Raw genomic sequence first — 26,732 nt, 5'->3', positions numbered from 1 at the left:
CTTCCGGCCTCCAGCACAGCACCGCCTGCGATGCGAACGTGGCGTCCGCGACGCAGGGGGGACTTCCGGCGCGCCGCGCCACGTGTTCCGCACCGGAAGCGCGCTTCCAGTCGCCCCGGCAACAGCCGCCCCCCTCGTGTCCCCATTCCCCCTCTGTGTCTCCAAGGAAAACCAGGCCCCTGCTCGGCCAACGCCCAGGATCCGCAAGCTGCGCGCCCACGAGGTGACTTCGGGGACGGCTGGGTTTCCTTTGGGAAGTGAGGGAGGAGCTTAGAGGCCCCGGGCCCTGGCTTCTTATGCGCAGAGAGCCGAGGTCTTGGACGTCACATTGCTATCATAATTATGTTAACCCCGCGACAAAAGGTGGGGCCAGAGGCCCATGAGATTCCTAAATCATTGCAGGTTAATTGTGAGAGGGGACCAGTCCCAGAGGCTCTCAGCTCTACAGTGCTTCCGAATCACTGGACGACTCTTTAACAGTTCTGATCCCCGGGCCCCCATCCCAGACAAATCCGAGTCTCTAATAGTGGGGCCCTGGCCTCGGTGGTTTTTAAAGCTGCCCAGGTGATTCTGGCGTGCCGAGAACCACTGTGTTAAGGTCTGTAGGTGAATTTGGATTTTGCCCATCCAGCCCAGTATCTGAATCTAATTGCCCTGGATAGCCACATACTTGGAGTATGTCTAGGATATTGGCCTGTCTGCTCAAAAATTCGAGATTTCTTTCTTTTCTGTTGCACTTTAACCTCTGCAGGAGGTCAGAGCTTTTGGTGGGGGTTATCTTGAGACATCTGGCGCCTACAGTTTATGGGCTTTGTGTCTGTGCCCACTTATCAGTAATGAGCTGTAGTTGAACCAGTGGCCAATGAAGTGCATTTTATCTCTGAAATCTTGATGTTCCCTTAGTACAGATTAGATGGTTCTGAACAATTTTGTTTTTTTCAGGAATGATGTTTTTAAACTCGTTTGACAGTCTAGGCTGTGTATTCAGCTGTTTTTCATCTCAAATCAGAACAACATTACTTGAAAAATCTAGACTAAAGATTAGTAATGCAACACTTCTGGGATTATGTATGCTCACAGCTCCCATGAATTGTAGGATGAAAGCTACCTTTTAAAAATACTATTTTTGCTAGCATAATTTATCAGAATAACAGTCTCTGGAATTTCAGTGTGAACAGAAACCATATATTTTTAAAGACTGCTGGTTAGTAACTTTGAATAAGCATAACTGAAATCAAGTTCACAGGTGTATAAATCCCCTCTGTGTTCATTGCTGTACTGGGGAAGTATACAAACTAAAGTTCCAGAGAGAAATGTTCATTCTGAAACTGTTATATAGATGGTGATTAATCATTTTGGGGTTTTTTTAAAGGAGAGGATGAGATGAGAATGATGGGGGAAAGTTTTGAACAATTAAGGCTAGAGTGTAAATTGGAGAGTTTGCAAAGTAGGTACAGAACTTTTTTTGAACAACTTCTCTACAAGAGGAAATTCAGCCACGGAACAGCTGGAGAAGTGAAAAAAGAATGTAGCTGATCAAATATCAGATGAATTGAAAAGATCCTTGAAAACATGATGTACTTAAATATTTGCTTCCTGAAAAGATTTGGTGCTTTATAGTCAGTTTTTGAGTTACTAGGTCCTCAGTGATTTTGGGGAATAGATGTAGCAGGAGAGAACATTATCAAGAAACAACAGACAAGCTCAACAACAATTTCAACAGCATCTAAGAGCGTGAAATATTAGCTCTTATTTTTATGCTCGAAGGAAAATAGGAAACTTAAAAGGAGTAGATTGTAGAATCCATGCCTACAGGTAATTGAGTAAGTGCCCAAGTGAATGAGGCATAGTAAGTGCCTGTAAATTCAGAAAAGAGAGATTAACATGGAATTACCATGAATATGTTTATAGAAAAAAGTAAATTTGAAATAAGACTCCTGAAATGTACTAGCGATCTTAACTACTTTAAACTACCCATGGTTTTTGCTGTTGTGCTCTTAATTTGTAGTAACTGCCTATTTAACCCTATTCCCTTATGGTCACATTAGGTTTTGCTTATGAAGGACATGCTTGCTGTGAAACAAACTTATCTGTTTCTTCTTTTGAACTGTGTTATCATTATGTCATTCTCAGTCACCCCATTGCTTGTTGTGTTCCTGAGTCAGAGGGTAACTTTGTTCCTGGCCTCATATTTCACTTTTGATTCTGATATTAGTCACATGGAGATTCAGAGAACTTGCAAATAAATCCATTCACAAATTCATCACACTTGCTGACAAATTAAACAATGCCCTTCTGTGGGTGGAATGTCATTTGTATGAAAAAAAGAATTGTTAACTACGTCCTTTCAGTCTTACTCCTTCCCCTTGCTATGCCTTCTTTGTGACAGTACTTATTACAACATCCAGAAGAGGGTAAATTGGGGTTGGGGATTCAGGGAATAAAAATAAAATAAAACTCAGTTTTTTGACTGCCTTGCCCATCAGTTTTAACTGTAGCTATTATAGACGGGGAGGTGCAGGCTTTCTGAACACAGTGGCATGTGCACTTGAATAGGCCTATGTCCTGCCCGAGATGGAGCTTGGATGCCTGCAGGTGAAAGAAGTCCGTTTGGACTTGAGCCATCTTTGATGTCCAAATCACTAAGCAGGGACCATGCAAAGACACAGGAGGGAGCCCATGAGGGCATCAAGCCAGATGAGCTTGCCAGCCTCAGCAACCAGCCAGGGATGGGGGCAGGGCTGCCTAAGTAGGTGGGGCAGGAAGCCCGGCCCTCAACAAAACCCTATTATATTCTTTGTCTTAGTGAGGAAGTTCTTACTGTTGTGTGTATTAGTGGAAGACATCTTCTGTGATAGGGTTATTATTGCATGTACAGAGAGATTCTTAGAACCGCATATGACTCAATGTATCTCACTCAGATTTCTCACCATACCTTCACTTATTTTGCTGCAGTGCCCAGCAGATCTCCTTGAAACAGTGTGTACTGAAGATCTGACTAAATCCTCCAAACTACCTGGTTGGCTCAGAGAACCAAATTACTGGAGCTTTGTAGGAAAGGTTTGACTTTCAGGGCTTTAGCCAGAGTAACTTATTTAATGATTGACTTTTAATGCGTTTCTGTGCAAAGATCAAAGCAGGTGAATTTTCATGTATTTTTAGAATTCTAGTAGAAAAGGAAGATAGGAATATCTAGTTCAAGTATACACTCTAGTTTTTAGGGGAATTTGTGTTTTTATTTTACTTTTTTGGTTGCTACGATGTGTCCTATATTCTATATTTATAAGAACATAAGTATGTAATTAAAAGAATATATTTGATGGCACTACCTGTCAACAAAGCCACTTATTTGTGAAATTTTTGGGTAACTTGATGGAAATAGTCACGTTTTATCCATTGAAAACTACAAAGTTCTTATCTATTGTTCTTTATGTATATTTATGCATTAAAAATACATCTTTCGGGGTAAGCAGATGTACTGAAGTGTAAATCCGTTTTTTACGAGAGACTATATGGAAAAATATATCATTCAAGACTCAGTCTCTGCCTTGCCTGTAGGCCTCGTCAATGTTTAGTGAATGACCTCAACCCTGTTTTTTTCCTTCCTTCTTTGGTGATTGAGGACAGACAATGAATGGTCTCTGTACTTGCCTGGGCTCAGCTGGGTGGTGGCCATTATGCCATTGTGCTCACTGGAGAGGGCTGCCGGGTTTGTAGAGCTGCAGATCCCAGCCTTCCCTGACATTGCCAATCTCTTTTCTTTCAGCTCCACCAGCCCATTCGGAGAAAAGTTACTGTTCAGTCCCTGAAGGCTTGTGCCATAAAAGAGTGGGAGACGTTCCCAGGGAGGTGAGGAATGAAAGATCGAATTAAAGACCATTAAAGACCGAAGGGCGTCTAAATCTGCAGCAACCATCAACTCTCTTTTCTTTGAGAGGTAGTAGTCTCTGAAGGTGTTGCTATAATGTCTATAATTATTTAAATGTTGGCTTTTCAGAAACTCAGGCATTCTTCTAGCTCCTTAAGTTCTCCATGTGTGAAGAAAATAACCAGCTTAAAAAAGCTAATCGGACCCATCTTTAGAAGAGGACCTCTTCTTCCCTTGGGAGCTAACTGATATTAACTGACTAACTGATTGCTTAGCAGAAAAGAATATATATTCCTTCCAGGGAATAGAGATTCAGAACTCTGTCTTGTTTGCTTTCTAAGCCCTGCCAATTGATATGGTTTTGCAGAATTTTTATTGTTGTTTTTAGTTAAGTCTTTAAATGTTTATATGGATATTTAAGAAAAGATCCAATTTCCTTATTTAGTCATGGAGAGTGTTTTTTTGTCCCACATATTAGCAACCGGTCAACATGATTGCTATTGGTCATAGTCAGTTTTCTTGCCTCCACTAGTCTTTCTCCAAACCTAATCATTTATGAAACATGTGAGAATCATGAAGTTCCTCTACTGGTTCCCAAGTGGAAAGTGAGGAACAATTAGGATGCTCAGTATATTCAGAGAGTATCTATACAACTTCAAAATGTGTTAACATAAAACAGGGGTGGGCAAAATAAAAGCCCACAGCCTGTTTTTTGTACTTCAAGAAAGCTAAGAATTGCTTTTACATTTTTAAAGAGTTGTTTGGTGTGTTTTTTTGGTGTTTTTTTTTTTCTTTTAAAGGCAAAGAATATGAAGACTATGTGACAAAGACTGTATGTGGCCCACAAGCCTAAAATATTTATCTCGCCCTTTACTGAAAAAAATTGCTAGCATAAAGTAATAGTACTGGAAAGACCTAGCTAAAAATAATTATAAAGCTCTATGCAAGTTGCTGTTCCTTTAGACATGTTTTTCTATGCCTTATTTGACTTTTGAGAGACTAATGTGTAATTCTTCAAGTCAATTATTCAAATTGGTTAATTTGAATACAGGATTTTAGGAATCTTAAAAAGACTTAAAATGTAAAAGGATATTACAAGTACAAGTAGGTTTTGGGATTTAGGGAGAGAAAATAATAAAGCCAAGAATGAGATGAGCACAGTCTACATACAGCCTCAGGACTTTAAATGCTGGAAGATGGCGGCAAGTTTGATTACAAATATCCCAGTGGTCAAAACTGTGAGGAAAGCACAATCAAAGCAAAGCAAAATTGCCTACAGAGTTGCTTGCATTCCATCATTAACATAAATTCATCCTTTAATAATGTCCTGGGTCTTAAGAGTCTAGCACCTTAGCTGATGAATTAATATATTTAATTAATGTAGATAGTGAGCACTCTGGGCTTATTCTGAACTGCCTCTAGTTCAGAAGCTGGAACTGGCTTTCTTCAGTCATCTCAGCTGATTCTCTTGGCTTCTTTCTTACGTAAGTGCTCAGGATGTACCTGGGTGATCTCTGAGGCTTTCTAACATAGCAGCCCTTCTACCAGATGATTTGTTGGATCAGAGTTACCTCTCCTCAAACTAGTGCTCCTCCCTCCTTTTTTTTTTTTTTTTTTTTTTTTTTTGAGACTGAGTCTCTCTCTGTCACTCAGGCTGGAGTGCAGTAGCATGATCACAGATCAATGCAACCTCCACTTCCCAGGTTCAAGCAATTCTTGTGCCTCAGCCTCCCAAGTAGCTGGGATTACAGATGTGCGCCACCAGACCCAGCTAATTTTTGTATTTTTAGTAGACATGGGATTTCACCATGTTGGCCAGGCTGGTCTTGAACTCCTGACCTCGGGTGATCCACCCACCTCAGCCTCCCAAAGTGCTGGGATTATAGGCATGAGCCACAGTGTCTGGCCCCTCCCTCTAAATCACAGCCATTGACATTTGAGCAGCCTGGAGAACATCATCAATTACCCTTGAACTCCTTAAATGGTAGTCTACTTTATCCCACATGCCTAAACTTCCAGCTTTGTAAAATGGAGCCTCTCTTAGCCATCTGGTGGATTTTCAGAATATTGATGCTACAACCTTTAATGCCATACTGGATTTTCCCAATTATAACTAAAAACAAGATTTTGTCTACAGTAGTATTTGATCTCAGTGGTGTTTATTCCATATTTGAGGCTGTCACACTTCCCAATTTGGAATAATTGATATTTTAGTTGACCTGGTTCTAAATGCCTTATGATGCATAGAAAGAAGTGTAGATTCAAAACACTTAATTTCCAGAACACATGCAGATGTCTCCTAGACTTTTCTAATTTAATTCCTGTGCTGCTTGTTAATCTATGAAACAAATTTGATTAAGATACACAGCAGTTTGCGTTAATGTCATTATGTCCTGCAGGCTCTCAGAAAATTATTCAGATTTTAGTGATAGAAATATAAAACCTAGGCTGGGCACGGTGGCTCATGCCTGTAATCCCAGCACTTTGAGAGGCCGAGGTGGGCAGATCACGAGGTCAGGAGTTTGAGACCAGCCTGGCCAACATAGTGAAACCCCGTCTCAACTAAAAATACAAAAATTAACCAGGCATGGTGCCACATGCCTGTAGTCCCAACTACTCGGGAGGCTGAGGCAGGAAAATTGATTGAACCCAGGAGGCGGAGGCTGCAGTGAGCCGAGATCACCCCACTGCACACCAGCCTGGGCGACAATGTGAGACTTGGGCTCAAAAAAAAGGAAGTATAAAACCTGGTTCTAGTGAATTAGCCACCTAAAGGCTGCACCTTACAGTTTTGCTCTTAAGTACATACTGATTTCTACATAATTTCGTTTATGTTTTACTTCTCTGAGTGGTAAGCCACCTAAGTATTAACTTCCATATTTCTTCAGTGGCCTGTAAAGCACATAGCAGTTAGCTAGGTTTTCAGGTACTTGTTCATGTTTTAAACCTTTAAAACATTAAAATTATAGATTAAAAGTAATGTGAACTTAATTTACATTGCATTTGTTAACTTTTTCAGTTTATATTCATTGCATGTATACATAGTATTGAATTTAAGACAAGGAACAGGAACTATGGACTGTGTTTAAGATAAATTTATGAAAGTTATGTCAGCCCTCTTAGAAGTACCCTATTTGAAAGTTTATTATATTTAAAAAGAATGTGAATGATTCTCTTTCAGCTAAATCTTCAAATATAGAAGTGGTTGATTTAGCATCTCAGTTCTTAATATAACCATAGCAAAACATCTGATAGAGATTATAAAACAAGTAAAGTTTGTTTCTTAAGAGTTGGGGAATTTTTTAATTCTACCCTATAGTTAAGTGAAAAGGAAAAATAAGACTCCTTTGGTATCTGATTTCCAAAGTTTCAAAACCTAAGTAGTTGTTTGCTCAGCATTACATTGTGTTAGTGGTTTTGTCTCACAGAAACTTAAATTCTCGTGCATTTTTGGATATTTTTGTTTAACTTTTTTAAAAGTACATTCTGGTGTAGCTCTGAACCTCTGAATAGAAAAAAAAAAATTGAAAGTCTATTTTAAATAGATTGAAAAAGGTACAGCTGCAGATTAGCCATTACTTTTGGGCATTTCATGCGGCAAATCACAACAGGTGAGTAGAGAGAAAAGGAGTAAATCTCAGCAGAGCAATGCTGTTTGCCCAGGGCAGACTATGTGGTGCCTCAGTAGAGACTCCATGGTGTGGTTTCTTCTCCTGTGAAGAGACAGGGTGGTTAGGCAAGGAGAATGTGATGTCACATGCTGGCTGAGAAATGCATATTGCAATCAAAATGAAAACAAAGCCTATTTGGGGAACTTAAAGCCCAGGGCACAGCTGAGCCTGGAGAGATGTCTTATTCTCCAAGTCCCAGACCTAAGGCAAGACCCAACAGAGGTTTCTGGTCATTTGGAAAGATGTGTTCCACTCAAGCCTCAGGAAGACCCAGGGTTAATTTAAGTAAGCATTAGCATGAGTTAAGGATTAGTAAATAAAGTAATAACTGTAAATTCTTAGTTCATGTTTTATATATTGTGTGTGTATGTATGTGTATATACACATACACATATATACACATATATATACACACATATACACTAACTACTAAATATTTATATGGTCATTTTCATAGACTTTACTTCCTATAGGGAAATAAGTAATTGAACCATGCAGGATCTTTTGACCCACTTAATCATACCTAAGGGGATCCCTCCTTTTCAGACCACAAAGTCATAGCCCAGGAACCAACGTCTTGTAGATAGGTTGCATGAAATCAGGCATGGTCCTGGGAAGAGGCAGCTCCTTGGGAGCTGCCTCACAAATGACAAAATAGCCACAAATATCACACAGCCATACTGATCAGACGTTTGCACTGTGATTCTTCTTTCCTAGTTTCGGCACCCATTTGGACTTTCACAATCGGGGATGGCAGCAGTGAAGGTAAGATTTTTATTTTTTAATTTTTTTTTGAGCTCGTGAGTAAAAAAGGTAAATTTTAGTCTTTAAAGTTTGGTATTCTCATTCCACGATGGAGAAGACCTAAGAAATAAAAAAGTAAAAGCACTATTGGGTGCATTCCTGGACATCTCTTGCCCCAGGCATTTAGGGGTGGCCCAGGCCAGCAAGTTAGTTTAGGGGGCAGAAAGGGAAAAACTAAAGTCTGTCATGCTCATCAGTCTGGTGTGGTTCTTAGCAGGCCGTTGCTCAGTTGGCACTAGACATTTAATTACAGTGGGTAGAGAGGGCCAAGATGATTAACATCCAGTCTTCTCTCTCCCTGCATCTCATCTAGAAATGATCACTAGCCTTCATCCCCACATTATAATGCTCCATACCTTTAATTGGCTTGTGCATACCTCATGTACATGGACTTATCAAGTGTGCATACACTTGGTGTCCATTGTGGCCCAGGTCCTGTCTCACACAATTTTGGGCCCAGTAGCTTCCTCATGTAGAGTAGGTATTTAGCAAATACTAAGTAAATACCTGTTGGGTAGCAGATTAAACATTTGAAGATTTCTCTTGAGGATAAACACTTTGGTGTCCACCCTCCACCTCCTTTCATTTTGTAGGCATCAACATCGAAAGCTACCAGGCCTTGGTATTCTCATCCGGTATATGCAAGATACTGGCAACATTATCATCAAGCAATGGCTTGGATGCAAAGCCATCACAATGCCTACAGGAAGGCCGTGGAATCCTGTTTCAGTCTTCCATCGTACTTCCCTCCTGCACTTCTTCCCCAAAGCTCTTACGATAACCAGGCTGCGTATCCTCAGTCCTTCTATGACCATCATCTGGCCTGGCAGGACTACCCCTGCAGTTCTTCACATTTCGGAAGGTCTGGGCAGCATCCACATTACAGCAGTAGGATCCAGGCATCCACAAGAGAAGACCAAGCTTTGTCCAAAGAAGAAGAGATGGAGACTGAGTCAGATGCAGAGGTAGAATGTGACCTGAGCAATATGGAAATCACCGAAGAGCTCCGCCAATACTTTGCAGAGACTGAGAGGCACAGAGAAGAACGACGTAAGTTCAGGCCTCTGTCTCTTCATGCTTCCTTTCTTTGCCCTGCCTTTTACATTTTCTTTCTCTAATATATAAAGTAATTTTATAATTCTTCATTGGCTACAGGTAATATTCCAAATCCAGTCCTAAGCCTGGAAAAGCTATGGGGGATGCTGCACCTCCCTTATGTTAGTTTCTGGAGTTGTTTATAAGACTTTTTTTTGTTCTAGAGCAAAGCTTATCCTAACGTCGTTCTGTTTATTAACCATTAGACACTCTACCAAATAGAGCGTGTATGTGTGCACGCTTGTGTGTGTGCATGCCCTAATCTACTCCCTCAGAGTGTTAAACTCATTTTATATATGACGAAAGTGAACCTTAAAAAGGTTAATTGACTTGTTCCGTGGTACACAACTAGTAATTTGCTGTTAGGATCCAATCCAAATCTGCCTGACTCTACTTCCTGTACTGCTTTCTCTACACCAGGTCTTGTCCCTGAGACTGCTAGGTTCCTAAAATACTTTTACCATTTCTCTGGGACACATCTTGGAGACGTCCTTGGTGCTGGAGGTCCCAGATCTTAAATAACATGAACTTAAACAGAATAACGAAATGCCTGGCACTTACAGTTTTCCTGTTGGTTCTGTGTTGAGGCCCTGTCCATGGGGTCAGAGAATTATGATAAAGGTCTTATATCTTCAGTCAAAAACAGGAATTTTCTTTTTTAAATTTCTTACCACCTTACTAGAAAGAACTAGAACAGATTTTGTGCTCTCCTATTAAAATTCACCAGGCCATTTCTAAGTACCTCTAACTGAGATACAAATGCTTCTCTCCCTATTATAACCAGTATTCAGTCCCAATTTTGTTTTAAGGGAGGCCTAATTGTATGACATTTTACCTACAATTTTCCAATGACACAGAAGCATAGAAACCTGGGAATGGGAGTTTCATTCCTGTCTGTCATTGTCAGCATTTTCCTAATGACGAATTAGCTTTTATTGATCCCCATGGGATGCCAAGAACTGAACACTGGACTTTGTATAAAATATTATATCCTTTAGTATCTTTGTCTGTGATTCTTCACTAAACTACTTGTTCAGGTTTTTTTTTACTTCCTTTCTTTTGATTAAACTGTGTACTTCTTTAAACATATTAGATATTAGTATATCCAGCCAGGTGTGGTGGCACATGCCTGTAGTCCCAGCAACTCAGGAGGATAGCTTGAGCCCAGGAGTTTGAGGCTGCAGTGAGCCATGATCACACCACTGTACTCCAGCCTGGGCGACAGAGCGAGACCCTGTCTCAAAAAAAAAAAAAAAAGAAAGAAAAGAAAAGAAAGAAGTATATCCAAACAAATACTTTTAAGACAGTACTTTCTATTATACATAGAATACTTTTCTTTGATCTCCAGAAATAAATTTTACCCTTTTAAAAAATATAGATATGAAACAACCATTAGTCTAATCTATACAACAAATGGGAGCAGGCATTGGAGCATGTCCACGTTTGGTTGCAATGCTGTTTGTTACAGCTTTTGACAGAGAAAATGGGATGGAGATCAGGTTTGTTACTCTTGTCCTTACCAGAAAGTAGAATAACATGTTTTGTCCACTAGAGGTTGATAACTTTTATGATGGAAATTGTAATTATGGATGGAAGCAAATCTCAGTCATCTAAAAGGTGACTTTGAATTATCTGCTGATTTAAAATAAACTTGAGTTAGTCAACAAAAAGTGGATATGAATAAAATAAAGATAAAACAATGAAATGTGTCCTTGCACCAAACAAAAAAAAAGGGGAACAGTTCTGTTACAGATATGGTTAACCATCCCTATTCCTCCCTCTTGACATTGTTAGGTAGAACTCTAGGTAGGTAAACAAAGTCGTGAAAATCACCTGCTAAGTCATACTTGCCACTTAATATTATTTTGAATGAATAAATGAAGTCTTTCATTGTGAATTAGAAACCTTAAATCAGATGTTGGCAAATCTTACCCATAGAGTGCTACACTTGCAGTGATTCTGTGGGACATTTTCCAGAATGAGCTGGGCCTTGTGTGCATTATAAACTTGATAAGCTTCATCTCTATGTTTCATATTATTTCCAAATCTGTCTAGGTTACTTTACGGCTTCAAACTGCACTTTCATCATCTGAGTTGAATTGTATCTCCCCAAGAAAGATATAGTGGAGTCCTAACCCCCAGTTCCTCAGAATGTGACCTTATTTGAAGACAGGGTCTTTCCAGAGGTAATTGAGGTTAAGTGAGGTCATTACAGAGGTCCTAATCCTATATGACTCAGGTCTTTATAAAAAGGGCAAAATCTGGGCCAGGTACTGTGGCTCACGCCTGTAACCCAGCACTTTGGGAGGCCGAGGCAGGCAGATCACAAGGTCAGGCGATCGAGACCATCCTGGCTAACGCGGTGAAACCCCATCTCTACTAAAAATACAAAAAATTAGCCGGGCGTGGTGTCGGGCACCTATAGTCTCAGCTACTCGGGAGGCTGAGGAAGGAGAATGGTGTGAACCCAGGGGGTGGAGCTTGCGATGAGCCGAGATCACACCACTGCACTCCAGCCTGGGCGACAGAGCAAGACTCCATCTCAAAAAAAAAAAAAAAAGGGCAAAAAAAAAAGGACACAGAGACAGACACACATGCAGTGAAAACACCATGTGAAGATTGACATTATGTTGCCACAAGCCAAGGAACATCCAGAAGCTGGGAGAGGCCTGGAACAGATCCTTCCCTAGCACCTTTAGAGGGTTTATGGCCCTGCCAACACCTCAATTGCAGACTTCTGACCTCCAGGTCAATGAGACAATACATTTCTGTTGTTTTAAACCACCCAGTGTATGGTACTTTGTTATGGCAGCCCTAGGAAAGGAGTACAATCACCCTGGGAGAATTTTCTTTGTCCCTAAATGCAATCTGTGACTGGGACATAAAGTAAACCCACAGTTCTTGTCATCCGTCTGAAAAAACTATTACTTATTTGTTTTACCGTGATCTAGATAGCAAACCATCATAAAAGGGAATTTTATGAAAACTCTTACAACCTCCATCTTGAGCCTCATTTTCCAGTATTCTTATTATTGCTGGCAACAGCATACGGAGGCATCTGTGGCGGAACTGCTTGAATCACAGGGGTCCAGCCTCACTCTACCACTCGCTGATTAGAGGTTCTCATCCTCCTGTAAGCCCCCTGCCTTCACCATTCTGTGCCTCAGTTGCCTCGCCTGTGAAATAGGATCCTAATTAATGGGTAGTAATTATGAAGAATCCATGAGATAATACGAGAAAAGTTATAGAATGGTGCTTAGTACCAAGTCGGTGCCCAATAAATGTTAGTTACAGTTAGTTGCTAGTAACCCATCCTTTAACATGGATTTTTTTTTTTTTTTTTTTTTTTTTTGAGACGGAGTCTAGCTCTGTTGCCCAGGCTGGAGTGCAGTGGCCGGATCTCAGCTCACTGCAAGCCCCGCCTCCCGGGTTCACGCCATTCTCCTGCCTCAGCCTCCCGAGTAGCTGGGAGTACAGGTGCCCGCCACCTCGCCCGGCTAATTTTTTTTGTATTTTAGTAGAGACGGGGTTTCACCGTGTTAGCCAGGATGGTCTCGATCTCCTGAACTCGTGATCCGCCCGTCTCGGCCTCCCAAAGTGCTGGGATTACAGGCTTGAGCCACCGCGCCCGGCCAACATGGATTATTAACCATAAATTGGTCTTGCTCTGATACCATTTGCCTTGATTAATGCTTGATTGAAATTCTGTACATATATATATAGAGAGAGAGACAGAGAGACAGAGTCTTTCTCTGTCACCCAGACTAGAGTGCAGTGGCACCATCTCAGCTCCTGCAACCTATGCCTCCCAGGTTCAAGCAATTCTCCTGCCTCGGCCTCCCAAGTAGCTGGGATTTCAGGCGCCAACTACCACATCCGGCTAATTTTTGTATTATTAGTAGAGATGGGGTTTCACCATGTTGTCCAGGGTCGTCTTGAACTCCTGACCTCAGGTGATCCACCTGCCTCGGCCTTGCAAAGTGCTGGGATTGTGGGCATGAGCCACCGCGCCCGGCCAAGATTCTGCATATTTTTAATAAGGTGTTCTGTGACTTCAGAAAGGTCATATTTCTGCTCTGGGTGGCACCTTTCAGACTTTTAAACTGATTTAGAATATTAAAGACATGAAAGAATGAAAGTTTTGGTGTCTATCAGATTTAGTCATTAACACAGTTTTTAGTTCTGTTTCAAGGATATTCTTGCTTGATAAAATTTAATACAGTAAAGTACATGGACTGGGAAAATGAACCCACTTCAGTATTACTAATAATGTCACTAAGCAAGCTTTCAATTCTTTGTACTTTTAAAATGTGTAGTTCTAGCATGATTCAAAACTACTTGTCTTAGCGTCTCTGTCATGCTCCTGCAGCCTTCCCTGAATGCATTAGCTGGTCCCAGGGAGATGTGGGAATTGTCTGGCAAGGGTGAGAACAGACTTTGGTGTCAGACTGGAATCTAAAGACTTGGTCGGTATTAGAAGAAGCTGCCAGGGCCCGATCTTGCACCAGTAAGAAAATAATGGGCAACAGATCACTAGCATTATTTTTTTCAACAGCACTTTTGGTGGGTACAGGATGAACAAGTGTTCCTTCAAGCGGTAATGAATGATGGAATTCATATGTAAGTAATCTGAGCGCCCATGGCGCTTTCCAATTCATTACCTTCACTGGAAATTTTCATGGAGGGTTATTTACATACACTGTTGGAAAAAGCTTTAATAAAGAGAGAAGGGACCTGGGTAGTATGAATAATTGGCTCAAGTTTTTTGTTTCATTTTGCTTTCAGAACCACTGGAAGCTACTTGTTCAATAAAGACATTTTCAGCTTTGAACATGAATGCTTTGAAGAACACAGGATTTTAGAAAATGTTACTAGCAAGAGAAAATGTCACTAAAGTTGAAAGATTTAACTTTTCAGTATTATTCACTTCCACAGGAACATACAAGTTATGCAATTCATCATCGCCTGAGTCTTGTTTAATATTTTCTTAGGATAAAGGCCTTCAGATTGGACAGTATGTTCTTGTTTGTGACTGCGACTCAGATTCCAGATAGTGTCTACTTTAACATATTTCAAGGATAAAAAACACCAAAAGCTTGACTAGGATAAGAACTCCTTTTGTACAGTGGGAACATGCATGCTTTTGATTATGTCTGTCATCATTTCCTAACAAGATATTTCCGTTACTTAAAGCTTCAGTGGAAAATAACTTATGAGAAAGTATATAGTTATGAAGTTTTGAAGGTCAGCTGTGTTTTCAGTTATTTCTTAGGAAAAATGTTTATTATTAGGTTAAGAAAAATACCATTTTGTAGTCATAAGTGACCACCAGTCGAGACTGCAAGGTTATATTGCTAATACTTAGAGGGAAAATGAGTGGAAGTCACCCTCAAAAGAGAGTAAGGCCCTCTGAAACAAACACCACCACTGTTTTCTCGGGTTTGAGCCAATCAGGTATTTATGACCTATGTTTTGAGGGTGTTGGATCAAAACAGGGACATATTCTAAAAGCTTAAACCCCATTGGGAAGAGGAGACAAAATCAAATGTAAAGTGACACATAGAAGAAGAGTATCTATGGTGTGGTTCATGGTTATACATGCACGTGAGGGGTAAAGCCAGTGACCCAGGCAGTCAAAGGAGGAGCACCCCGGGGCTGCTGTCAAGAAGCAGGGTATGCACTAGGCCAATTTGAGGGATAGGGTCAATTTGGAATGAGAGAGAAAAGGGCTTAGTTCACTCCCGGCTTAGACACTCAAAGTGCTGTTCTTACCAGAGGGCCCGGATGTGGTTTTCATACGTTTGAAGGGAGACATCCGCTCCATTACGCTGTGTCCATCTGAGTGGGAAGGCTGAGACTGTAGTTTTCATAGTGAGCCTTTAGTCAGTCAAACCTAGAGAACCCGGCGAAGTTTATGGCCCAGTATTTAGTGAGCTGTTTTGCTTTAGTCAGTGAGGTTGAAGGATGAAGTCACAGTGATTGAGCACAATCCTGACATGCGTGTGTGTTTCAGCTGGTGCAGATATTCACAGGTGCACAAAACCAGTCAGTGAGATGATACGTGTTAATGGCTGTAGAAAAGTGGAAAGGAGCATGAAAATGCACTTCTATTGTAAAAGTTAAAATGGCGATTGTCCACTAACTTCAGGATTACATTTGTCATGGGGCAAGGGATGTGCGATGAAGACAGAAGACCAGTCTGAAATGGCTCCAGTTCTGCTGGCATGTACGTGTGTTCTGGGTGGTAGCTGACAAGCCAGAAATGGCATACATCAAGTTTGTGCTTTCCCTCGGTTGTGCTACAATCATTAATTTTGTCAAAATGGCAGAAAATATAATCAGAAAGACGTACTAGTCCTAGGAAAGTGAGGGAAAAAAACATTATTTGCCACTTGCTGCCTCCATGCTTTATCCTCTAACATGTTCTGCCTTTGGGCTCTGTGTGGGATAATCTTGGATGAATGTTTTCCTGCTATATAAGATTCTCTGAAGTCCTGGTAACTTTCCATAATTTTTTTTTTCCTTTATGGACTATTATGTGATGTGACATTGGTCACATCATGTAGACAAATAGATTGATGTGAAAAATACCAGGATTATGTATCCTGAACCCAGATGGAATCCAGTAAAGTTCTTCCTTAATAATACATGACTATTGTTCTTGTTTTAACCTATATGCATATTAACCCTTGTATTAGCCTCCCAGGGCTGCTGTGACAAATTAACACAACCTGGGTGGATTTTTTAAAAAAAACATTTACCCTCACAGTTCTCAAATCAAAAGGACCACATGCCCTCTGAAGGCTGTAGTGCCTCACCTCTTCCAACTTCTAGTGTCTCCTGGCATTCCTTGGCTTGTGGCAGCAGCATTCCATCTCTGCCTCCATCTTCACATGGCCTTTCCCCTGTGTCTCTGTGTCCTTTTCTGTCTCATACAAGGACTTTGTCATTGGAGTTAGGGTCCACCCTAATCCAGTATGATCTCATCTTGATCCTTTCATTACATCTACAAAGCCCTATTTCCAAATAAGGTCACATTCTGTGGTTCCAGGTGGACATGGATTTGGGGTGACACTATTCAAGTCACTACAATCCTATTTTGAAGCTGGAATAGAATCAAAAAGGTTTCTGATTCATATTAAAACAAATTATCTTGCCAAAATACCCTATAAAAGTATATGGTGACATTGAGTCCTACAGCTGTTTCCAATAAAAACGACCAAACCCTCCATGACAAGGCAGCTGTTCGGTGGCATCTGAAGTGTGATGTCCATACTGCTCTGTTTTGGTCAGATGGTTTTCCATCTGGCTGACTTGAGCCCTCACCTTGTTTTGACAGCAAGGAAAACTGTCAGTGATTGAGAGTCCTTTTTTTTCATTGGAAGGAAGGAAGGAAGCAATAAATAGAAAACAGAATGAGTGGATGCCTTCAAACTCTGATACTCCATTCTGAGGTTTACTTGGTCCCCTAAGTAAGTACACGCTAAAGTACTTTCACATGCTGGCTGTGACCATCAGTGCACAGCCTGTCTGCGGGTATTTGGTTTTAAACTGACTGGTTTTCAACTTATAGCCTAGCCTTAGAGCTTTTTTAAAAATTGTGTGAGTAAGTAGAGGCAAAGCAACTCGAATGTAAGAGAACCGGGTCCGACCCCAACTCATTGGTGCCCCTTCCCTCTAGCCCCTGTGCCTGGGAGGCTCTGAGGAACCCACAGTGAAGGGAGTTCTGCCCAGCACCTTGTGAGATTTGAGCATCTGTTTCTCAGTCCCCAGGCTGTCATCATTGTTCTTTAACAACATCTGGAAGGAAAAGAGCTGTTTACAAAAAATCATGCATGGTCTTTGAGCATTCATTCCACAGTCACTTCCTGAGCACCTGCTTTGTGTCAGGCATTGTGTCCTCCCAGGGCTGGGGGTACAGCTGTGAGCAAAGGTGACAGTGCCCTTCCACCATAAATGACCCCCCACAGGGTAGATCACGGGTGACAGGCTTCTTGCCCTTTAGTTCAGTGTTTTAGGGCCACTGTTCACTATGCAGAAAACCATTAAACCTCCAAATCTCTTGAGAGGCAAGGAGGGGATAAGGGTTGGGTCTTAAATTTTCATGAGGGGCTGGGCACGGTGGTTTCGCGCCTGTAATTCAGCACTTTGGTAGGCCAAGGCAGGTGGATCCCTTGAGTTCAGGAGTTCAAGACCAGTTTGGGCAACATGGCAAAACCCCAACTCTAAAAATTATATATATATAAATTATCCAGGTATGGTGGCATGCGCCTGTAGTCCCAGCTACTCAGGAAGCCAAGGTGGGAGGATCGCTTGAGCCCAGGAGGCGGAGGTTGCAGTGACCCAAGATTGCACCACTGCACTCCAGCCTGAGTGACAGAGCAAGGCCCTTTCTCAAAAAAAAATAAATAAATAAAAAATCATGAGGAAGCCTGAATGGGAATGAAAAACAAATCAAGAATCAAAAGCAGAGGGCTGTGTCTTTTATTCTTGCACCGTGTGAACTTTATTAAGAACTAAAATCATGTGATGGTAACCCATGGGCACACGCTGAGTACAAACTTGGAAAATTGTACCAGCATCATTAACTCAACTGGGGTTGCTTTGTGTTAACATTGTGTATCATTCACAGATGTCAACAATAAGAGAACACATCTCTCTATATAAAATTGTTACAAACATTTTAAATTATAAGGAAAAGAAAAAAAAATGCAAAAGTACAAAGACTAAACTCACAACGTCCTACCAGCAGAGAACACTTAGGATAGCTGAGATCCCAGTGTTTGTTCAAACTTCTACACTCAAAGACTCAGATTTACGCAGGAAGTTGAACATCTCTTGTGTCACCAGATCTGTCAGTGAAGCTGATGATAGTCTTGGGACACATTTGAGAGTAATGTGACAGTGGTCTGGGAACTCTCACTGTTGGCTCTGCCCTCTGGATGCAGAGACTCCAAGGCAGTCAGCAACGCCACCTGTGGGATCGTCTCCTCCAGATAGACAAAAAAAAAAAAAAAAAAAGCCAAAGGATTGGTAATGGGTACAAGGCTGCTCATAGACGGCAGAGGGACTGTGTTGTGCTAATGTGGAAATGCCAAGCCTTCAGAAAAGTAGCCCTTGAATGAGAGATTCTTCAACTAAATTCTACCTTTCCTGGAAAGCCTTGGTAGTGCCATCAGCCCACCCACTGCCTACTCAAGGTTTGTAGGAAGAGGCAAGTGGGAAAGGCCTGTATGAACTTAGTGACTGAATATATCTCACCGGTCTGTACTGCCCATACCAAGACCCTGTGTCCTAGGTCACCCCCGCTCTTCCATCTAAAAGCACAAAGCTAAGCTTTCCTTCAGAGTTAGGTTCAATCATCCCAGGACAGAGGCAGGAGAACAACAGAGATGCCCCCAGGGAGAAGCTAGTCCCCAGTGGGGCTGTCACCCTGACCTGAGTGCCAGGAACACACACAACTCTTGTGGAAATAAGAAGCTGTCATGGCAGTTGTCGAGTGCTTTCTCTAACCTACTGTTTGGCTCATCCACTCCAACACAATTCAGTTTAGGGGGCATAGAATTTAAATACCTATGAGAACTGAACAGCTTATATGCTGATGTTTCAAACTTGGCAGAAAGACCAAAAATTAGAAACAAATGCTTGGTGGCCTCCATTCATTTGAATATTAGGCCAATATTTTGGTTTCATTCTGTATTGCCCAGTGAGTCAATCATATATTTTTTCCATGGGTGAGGTAGCAGTTATGCAGCTTTTATTGTGTTTGATAGTCATTGGGCTTATTCATATAAGCCCTTAGGTAAAAATAAACTGTGGATGTTCCAAGACAGCAGTGGCCACATACATTTTTAATAATGTTTCCAAGTTTGTAAAACTCCTTTTCTCCAATGCCATGATGATGCTTATAAAGAGCAGGATTTATGCGAGCGACTATGCATGGCCTTATAAATACCTTCCCATTCACACTTGATTAGCTCACTACCGTGTTCTATTCCATGTATTAGTGCAGGGAGGACCAACAATGGAAGAATGAGTTATATGATTGTTTTATTTCCCTACAACCATCTTCACTCCTTATCTCATGACATTTCTCTTGGTAGCCATAGTAGCCATGAATGTGTGTTCTCTGCTATCGGCTTCTCTCTTGACAGAGTCGCTTACAAGAACTATGGAAATTGGCTAAATTTTACCTTATGCAGCATTGTCTTACTGATATTTTTATGTTGTTGCAGTTTACATAAGAATAAAAGTCATGATATTGGGACTTGCCATAGTAAAAAAAACAGAGGGAAGAGTAAATTGAATAGCTATTTCTTGCTTTACAAGAATCCATTTAAATTAATAGGATTAAAAGTATGTAATGATACCACTTGCAGTTTAACCTAGGCCAACCTGTGAAGTGGAAAGTCAAACCCCGTAGTGAGAAAATCAATACACTATTGCAGATTTTTTGATATAGCAGGAAGATTAGAAGTCAGAGGGCTTAATTCCATTTGTAGAATTGCCCTTTCTTCACCCTTTTTCCTTCAGCAAGTGTGGACTCATTTAACCTTTCCTTGCTTGGTATGATTTGCGTTTTGAATCTGTGGAAGGATCATCAATCATCCATCATCACTGCATACTGTGGTTGCTATTGCTAGCACTTGTTCTTTTCCAGGTTACCTAAAATCAATACCTCTTCCAGAAGAGTGATTTTTTTCCCCCACACCACCTCATTCATGGTGGTAAGCAGTGCTTGCAACACTGGACCGTCCAGGAAGCTTTTCGTTTCCGTGCTGGCCTGGAGCAGTGTTTGAAACCAAGCAAGTTCTATCAGCCAGTCCTAGCTGGGCAGGTGGTGAGTGGGCCGTGCAGATGAAAAGAGAGAGCCCCCGGTGGTTTCATTTCTCTCCTGTATTTTCAGGGCTTGTTGCAGAGGTTTGGTGGTTTGGAGTGACGAGTTTCCTTGTGGCTCTTTACCATTTCTTTTTTGTTTTTTTGTTGTTTTTTTTTTTTGACACAGAGTCTGGCTTTGTTGCCCAGGTTGGAGTACAGTGGTACACTGCAACCTCTACCTCCTGGGCTCAAGCCATCCTCCCACCTCAGCCTCGCAAGTAGGTGGGACTACAGGCACTCAACTCTTTGTCATTTCTCTCAGTGTATAATAACCCCTTGGTAGATGAATGATGAGCTTCGGAACTAAGTAGATGATAATAATCTGCAGGTCTTGCCTCAGAATCTGGTAAGCATCTCATCTGGAACAACTGGGCCTGGTTTCACAGTTGGAAAGGGAAAGATGAGGGACCTTAGGGGGCTGCAGACAGCATGGTCAGCAGCACTCATCAGGCTCCTCCTGCAGTGCACACACATGTGTTTATGTTCATGTTCACATTCATGTTTGTTCTCAGGGCGGCAGCAGCAGCTGGATGCAGAGCGCCTGAACAGCTACGTAAACGCTGACCACGACCTGTACTGCAACACCCGCCGGTCGATAGAAGCCCCAACTGAGAGGCCTGGTGAGCGGCGCCAGGCCGAGATGAAGCGTTTGTACGGGGACAGCGCTGCCAAGATCCAGGCCATGGAAGCTGCGGTGCAGCTGAGCTTTGACAAGCACTGTGACCGAAAGCAACCCAAGTACTGGCCGGTCATCCCCCTGAAGTTCTGAGCTCGGGGCACAGGGCACCCAGTCTCTCCCTCTTCCTTTTGGGTGCATGCTCTTCATCTCTCCTGTACATTTCTTAGGGAAAGGGGACTTTGTACTGGGGCACAGGCATGTTCACCACAGTCCCAGTGGGCCTGTCACGGGGTGGATGTACTATGCCAGCCGCTTGGAGGTCTGCAGCACATGTTCTGTTGCCAACATGATAAATTTTCTCCTGACATAAAAAAATTTTGTATATACTATACTGGTTTTTTATGTTGTTGGTAACAGTTCAGTTCATTAAAGTTCTTGCCTAGAGATACTGCCTGGTATTTTGCTTTTTTATCTTTTCTTGTCTTTAATCTGTCTGAACTACACCAATGCCTTTAAAAAACCAGATATCCTCTCTGACTCTAGCTCCATTAGCCCCCACTAAAACTGAGCCAAGTGTGTAGTGAGACAAATGCCACTTCCTCTAGTGGAGAGGGATGTATGTTCTATAAAGGGCCAGAGAGTGAATATCTTTGGCATTGCAGGCCACATGGTCAGTGTTGTGACTACTCAACTCTCCCTTTGTAGTGTGAAAGCAGCTGTAGACAGTAAGTAAACAAATGGGTGTAGCTGTGTTCTAATAAAACTTTATAAAAACAGGTAGCCGGGTGCATTGGTTCATGCCTGTAATCCCAGCACTTTGGGAGGCCGAGGTGGGCAGATCACGAGGTCAGGAGATTGAGACCATCCTGGCCAACATGGTGAAACCCCGTCGCTACTAAAATACAAAAAATTAGCCGGGCATGGTGGTGTGTGCCTGTAATCCCAGCTACTTGGGGGGCTGAGGCAGGGGAATTGCTTGAACCCGGGAGGCGGAGGTTGCAGTGAGCTGAGATCGTGCCACTGCACTCCAGCCGAGAGACAGAGCAAGACCGTCTCAAAACAAAAACAGGCTGCAGGCCAGATTTGGTCTACAGATGGTAGTTTGCCAACTGCAGCTCTCATGGAATGAAAATCATCTGCCTGACATTTTTATTCTTGTTATCTCATTATCTCTACAGAGCTTAGATGTCATACAGAATTGAGAGCAAAGAACAATAATTCCGGCCAGGCGCGGTGGCTCATGCCTGTAATCCCAGCACTTTGGGAGGCCGAGGTGGGCAGATCACGAGGTCAGGAGATCGACACCATCCTGGCTAACATGGTGAAACCCCCATCTCTACTAAAAATACAAAAAATTAGCCGGGCATGGTGGCAGGTGCCTGTAGTCCCAGCTACTCGGGAGGCTGAGGCAGGAGAATGGCATGAACCCGGGAGGCGGAGCTTGCAATGAGCCGAGATCGTGCCACTGCAGTCCGGCCTGGGCGAAAGAGTGAAAACCAGCAAACAATAATTCCCAAATCTGGTAACTTCTGCAGTCACCTCTGTTGTAGAAAATGCACAGTTGAATTACTATATACAGCAAATCTTGATTTGATAAAGGAATACATTTCTGAAAATGAAATCTAAAAGCTGATGGAGCAGGTCATTTATAAAAGCCAGCTGCCTTTTAAATAAGTTATTCCAGTACATTGCCAGGGTGAGCCCATGTCGACCTGAGAAGATTAGCACATCCATCAAAGGGTGGTGAAAAGATTCAGTATTGACATGTTTCTCTCTAAAAACAGTTCTTAGTTGGCTTCACATTCAGCCCCTGCCCTGAGACATTCTTTTCATCAGCCCTGGGTGCTTATTTTTCTAAGCTCTCATTTTATTACAGGAGTCATAATTTGTGTGTAGGTGTTGCAGACAAAAATGATAATTAACTTTCCATTGAGGTGACACATAACTAAAATTTCAAATCTTTAGTATTTCTCCCTTTCATTTTAAATTCATATGCCTAACTATAAAATAACTGACTGAGATACAAGTACAAACCAAAGTCTGGAATTGCAGCAGGTGCTTAGGCATTTGAAAGTGAAATGTTTCTCTTCACAAAGAACTCTTATACCCTCCCCTAAAGAAATCACCAGGCCGGTCTCACCCCTACTGGCTTTGTGACCTAAGGCTTCACCTCTCAGTGCTTCTGGTTCCTTCTTTATCCTTGAAATGAGTGTTAATAACTCTCTCGTGGGGTCATTGTAAGGACCACATTGAGTAGTGCCTATACAACAGTGCTGGCTACACGGTAAATACTCAATAAATGTTGACACGTTTATTCCCTGTCTTCAAAAATCGCTGAGAAGTGCCAGTGGGAGTCTTGAGTATAAAATTTCCAAATACAGAGAAATGTTTTCCTGTCAGCTCTACGAATGGATGCGCTGGTTTCTGGACACCTCATGCCAGCCCATCCTTCCTCCTGCATGTCTCAGATAATTTGTGATACAAGGCACACATGACTCGTTTGTTCGTTTATCCAGCAAATATTTGAATTTCTTCCATTACAGTTAGTTAAACCACAGTCTCTTCCCTCAGGATTTTTTCTTCCTCCCTTTTTTTCTTCTAAATCCTACTTTTGCTTCTGTCTGTTGGTGACAGTCTGACGGCTGTTCTCCCTGTGTCGCTGTGCATGTGAGAGTAGCTGGGCATGCAGAGCTAATTAAATGTCTCTAGCTCAGGCTGGGGGTGGTGGCACACATCCTGTATCCCAGCACTTTAGGAGGCCGAGGTGGGCAGATCGCCTGAAGTCAGGAGCTCGAGACCAGCCTGGCCAACATGGTGAAACCCTGTCTCTGCTAAAAATACAAAAATTAGCCAGGTGTGGTGGTGCACCCCTATAGTCCCAGCTACCCGGGAGGCTGAGGCAGGAGAATTGCTTGAACCCGGGAGGTGGAGGTTGCAGTGAGCTGAGACGGTGCCACTGCACTCCAGCCTGGATGACAGAGTGAAAAAAGAAAAACAAAAAGTGTCTCTAGCTCTTTGACCAGTCACAGAAGAATCTGTGGATATCTTCTCTGATAGGATCACATGGCCTTTTAACAAGGCCACCTTTGCCACCGAGGGGAACGTGTTGGAGGCACCAATGTCTGATGGGAAAAACAAACTTCTCTTTCTCTACTCTCACACTCAACACAACACAGAGCACTTCTGACACCAGATGTCAGGGGGCTTTTCCCTACACATCAAGCAATTTCTCCAGGGGCCACCAACTGGGTGTCCTTAATTCATTTCTGACACTATCTATCTGGAGGTAGCATCAGATCCCACAAGTTAAAGGCCCAGTCCCACAGGATTGCCCCCAACTTCAGATGCCAATCACAAGTAGTAGGTTGTCACCTATACTTCTGACCGAACAGCTATCAGTTAGGGTTCCCACGACCTCCTCTTTGGGTTCGATTAACTTCCTAGGAAGGCTCACAGAACTCAGGCTCGCACTTCTTGTGTTTATCTGCTTACTAAAGGATAGTACAAAAGATACAGATGAACAGTGAAGAGATGCATTGGGCAAGGTATTTGGAAAGGGGTGCAGAGCTTCTATGTCTCTCTGAGCACACAGCCCTTCAGGAACCTCCACATGTTCAGCAATCCAGAGGCTCTCCAAACCCAGTTCTTCTGGGGTTTTTATGAAGGCTTCATTACATACTCATGATTGATTAAATCATTGGCCATTGGTGACCAACTCAACCATCAGCCCATCTCCCTTCCCTGGAGGTTAGGGGGTGGGCCTGAAAATTCCAACCTTCTAATCATGTGGTTGGTTCCCCTGGCAGCTGGCCCCCAACCCAAAGCTGTCCAAGAGCCCACCAAGAGTCACCTCATTAGAACAAGAGACTGCCATCACCCAGGAAATTCCAAAGCATTTAGGAGCTGTGTGTCAGGAACTAGGGTCAAAGACCAAATAATAATAGCCACATAATAATAGCAAACAATTGGAAACAAATTAAGTGTGCAACAAAAGACTTTACAACAAAAGACTTTCCTAGTGCCTCTGTCTACAAGAGTTTCAGGGGCTCTATGTCAGAGACCAAATATATATATTTTTTATTATCTCACAATATCACACAATGGGGGCAGGCAGACCACCTACAAGCCTATTGCAGAAAAGATGTTCAACCTCACTGGTAACCAGAGAACCACTAATTACAATAAGAGTGATTTTCCATACCCTTCAGATAGGCAAATGTCTAAAAAGAAGAAAAATGCTGGCCAGTCACGGTGGCTCGTATCTGTAATCCCAGCACTCTGGGAGGCCAAGGCGGGTGGATTGCTTGAGGCCAGGAGTTCAAGACCAGCCTGGCTAACATGGTGAAACCCTGTCTCTACTAAAAATACAAGAAAAAATTAGCCAGGCATGGTGCCATGTACCTGTAGTCCCAACTGCTTGGGAGGCTGAAGCAGGAGAATTACTTGAATCCAGGAGGCAGAGGTTGCAGTGAGCTGAGACCGTGCCAGCCTGGGCAACACAGAGCAAGACAGTGTCTCACAAAAGAAAAAAAAAAAGAATAAAAATGCCAAGTGTGGCAAGGATGTAGAGAGAAGGCAACTCACATTGCTGTGGGAGTATAGGTTGATCCACCCTGTTGAAGGGCACGGTGGCATTTTTCTTGCAAAGTTAAAACAGGCACATATGATCCAGCAATCCTACTCTCAGGTGTATGCCCAAGAGACACTCTTCCATGTGGGCACAAGGAGGTGCCCAAGAAAATGGGCACTGCCACATAATAATAGCAAACAATTGGAAACAAATTAAGTGTGCATCTACAGGATGTGGGTAAGTAAACTGTAAGGGCTCCTGGCATACTACAGGAGCCCTTAAGAGAAACGAGCTAGACTACATGTATGAAAATGCTAGTGTCAAGGTGAAAAAGGAAGTTGTGTAGGTATGACATGATAACATTTAGACATAACTTTAAAAAATACACACTATGCACGCATATATGTACTAAAATCTAGAAACATGAATGGAAAAGATTCACACACATATACCCCAACTTCAGAATAGTGGTTAGTTCTGAGTAGGGAGAGGTTGAGACACCACTCAAAAGGGGTTTTTCTATCTGTCTAATGTTTAATTTCTGTAGAACAATAAAGCAATGGTAGTAACCTAGCTTTGATGGAGACCCCTAAATTTATCAAACTCTATTCTAACAAAGTAGTTTATCTTTCACTTCATTTCTAGGGTTAAATGTTACAGGAAATGTTTACTTTATCAAACACTTAAATAGAGCTTACTATAAGCCTCACACTCTTCTAATTGCTTTACAAATACTAATTTCTTTAGCAATCAATCTATGACAAACCTATGAGGTAGCTATTACAGGTACAAAACCTGTTTTCCAAAACCCTTAGATCATGTATATTTCGGAATGTAGACATTTTCATACTTTTGAAAAGTAAAACAGCATATTCTAGAACTTGACCCAATGGGCTAGGGTAGCCTGCCACCAAGATAGCTGGACTATAAAATGGAAGAATATTCTAAGTATGATAAATACAGACCATAAATAGCCTCAATTCCATCCAGGTCAGGTTTTGTCATCAAATCATTAAAGTCAAGTCAGGTTGTGCTGCCAAACAAATTTTAAAATGAGAAAAACCCTTCCAGTTTTCAAAGCTTTGGGAATTTCAGAAATGTGTTGAAGGAATATTATTCTCATTTTGCAGATGAGGAGACTGAAGCACAGAGAAATTAACCAACATAACCAAATTCACTTGAAGTGATGGATGTGAGCTTCAAACCCAGATATTCTGACTCTTAACT

General features: G+C 42.0%; 1 protein-coding gene across 5 annotated transcripts; it reads left to right on the top strand.

Moving 5' to 3' along the window:
• Positions 1–21,324, top strand: GEMIN8 (gem nuclear organelle associated protein 8). 5 transcript variants are annotated; one of them, XM_050775266.1, is made up of 5 exons: positions 1–223; positions 3,767–3,849; positions 8,257–8,304; positions 8,937–9,393; positions 20,829–21,324. In XM_050775266.1, exons 1-5 carry the CDS (start codon positions 31–33, stop codon positions 21,083–21,085), a joined length of 1,038 nt encoding a protein of 345 aa, XP_050631223.1. In that variant the 5' UTR covers positions 1–30; the 3' UTR covers positions 21,086–21,324. The 5 variants fall into 5 exon arrangements, with proteins under 5 accessions (XP_050631223.1, XP_050631228.1, XP_050631226.1 ...); XM_050775269.1 differs by having other exon boundaries at positions 176–223; positions 3,767–3,937; XM_050775271.1 differs by lacking the exon at positions 3,767–3,849 and having other exon boundaries at positions 109–223.
• Positions 21,325–26,732: the final 5,408 nt, after the last annotated feature.

This window comes from Macaca thibetana, chromosome X (assembly GCF_024542745.1).
Source record: "Macaca thibetana thibetana isolate TM-01 chromosome X, ASM2454274v1, whole genome shotgun sequence".
Taxonomy (NCBI): Eukaryota; Metazoa; Chordata; class Mammalia; order Primates; family Cercopithecidae; genus Macaca; species Macaca thibetana.
Note: the sequence above shows the minus strand (reverse complement) of the source record. Positions and strands in the feature narration are given on the sequence as shown.

Excerpts from the sequence above, each read along its gene's own strand:
- GEMIN8 (XM_050775266.1), top strand. The coding sequence starts at position 31 with ATGCGAACGTGGCGTCCGCGACGCAGGGGGGACTTCCGGCGCGCCGCG. Across the intron at positions 224-3,766 it reads GCAAGCTGCGCGCCCACGAG|CTCCACCAGCCCATTCGGAG; the intron begins GTGACTTCGGGG and ends CTTTTCTTTCAG. Across the intron at positions 8,305-8,936 it reads CGGGGATGGCAGCAGTGAAG|GCATCAACATCGAAAGCTAC; the intron begins GTAAGATTTTTA and ends TTCATTTTGTAG.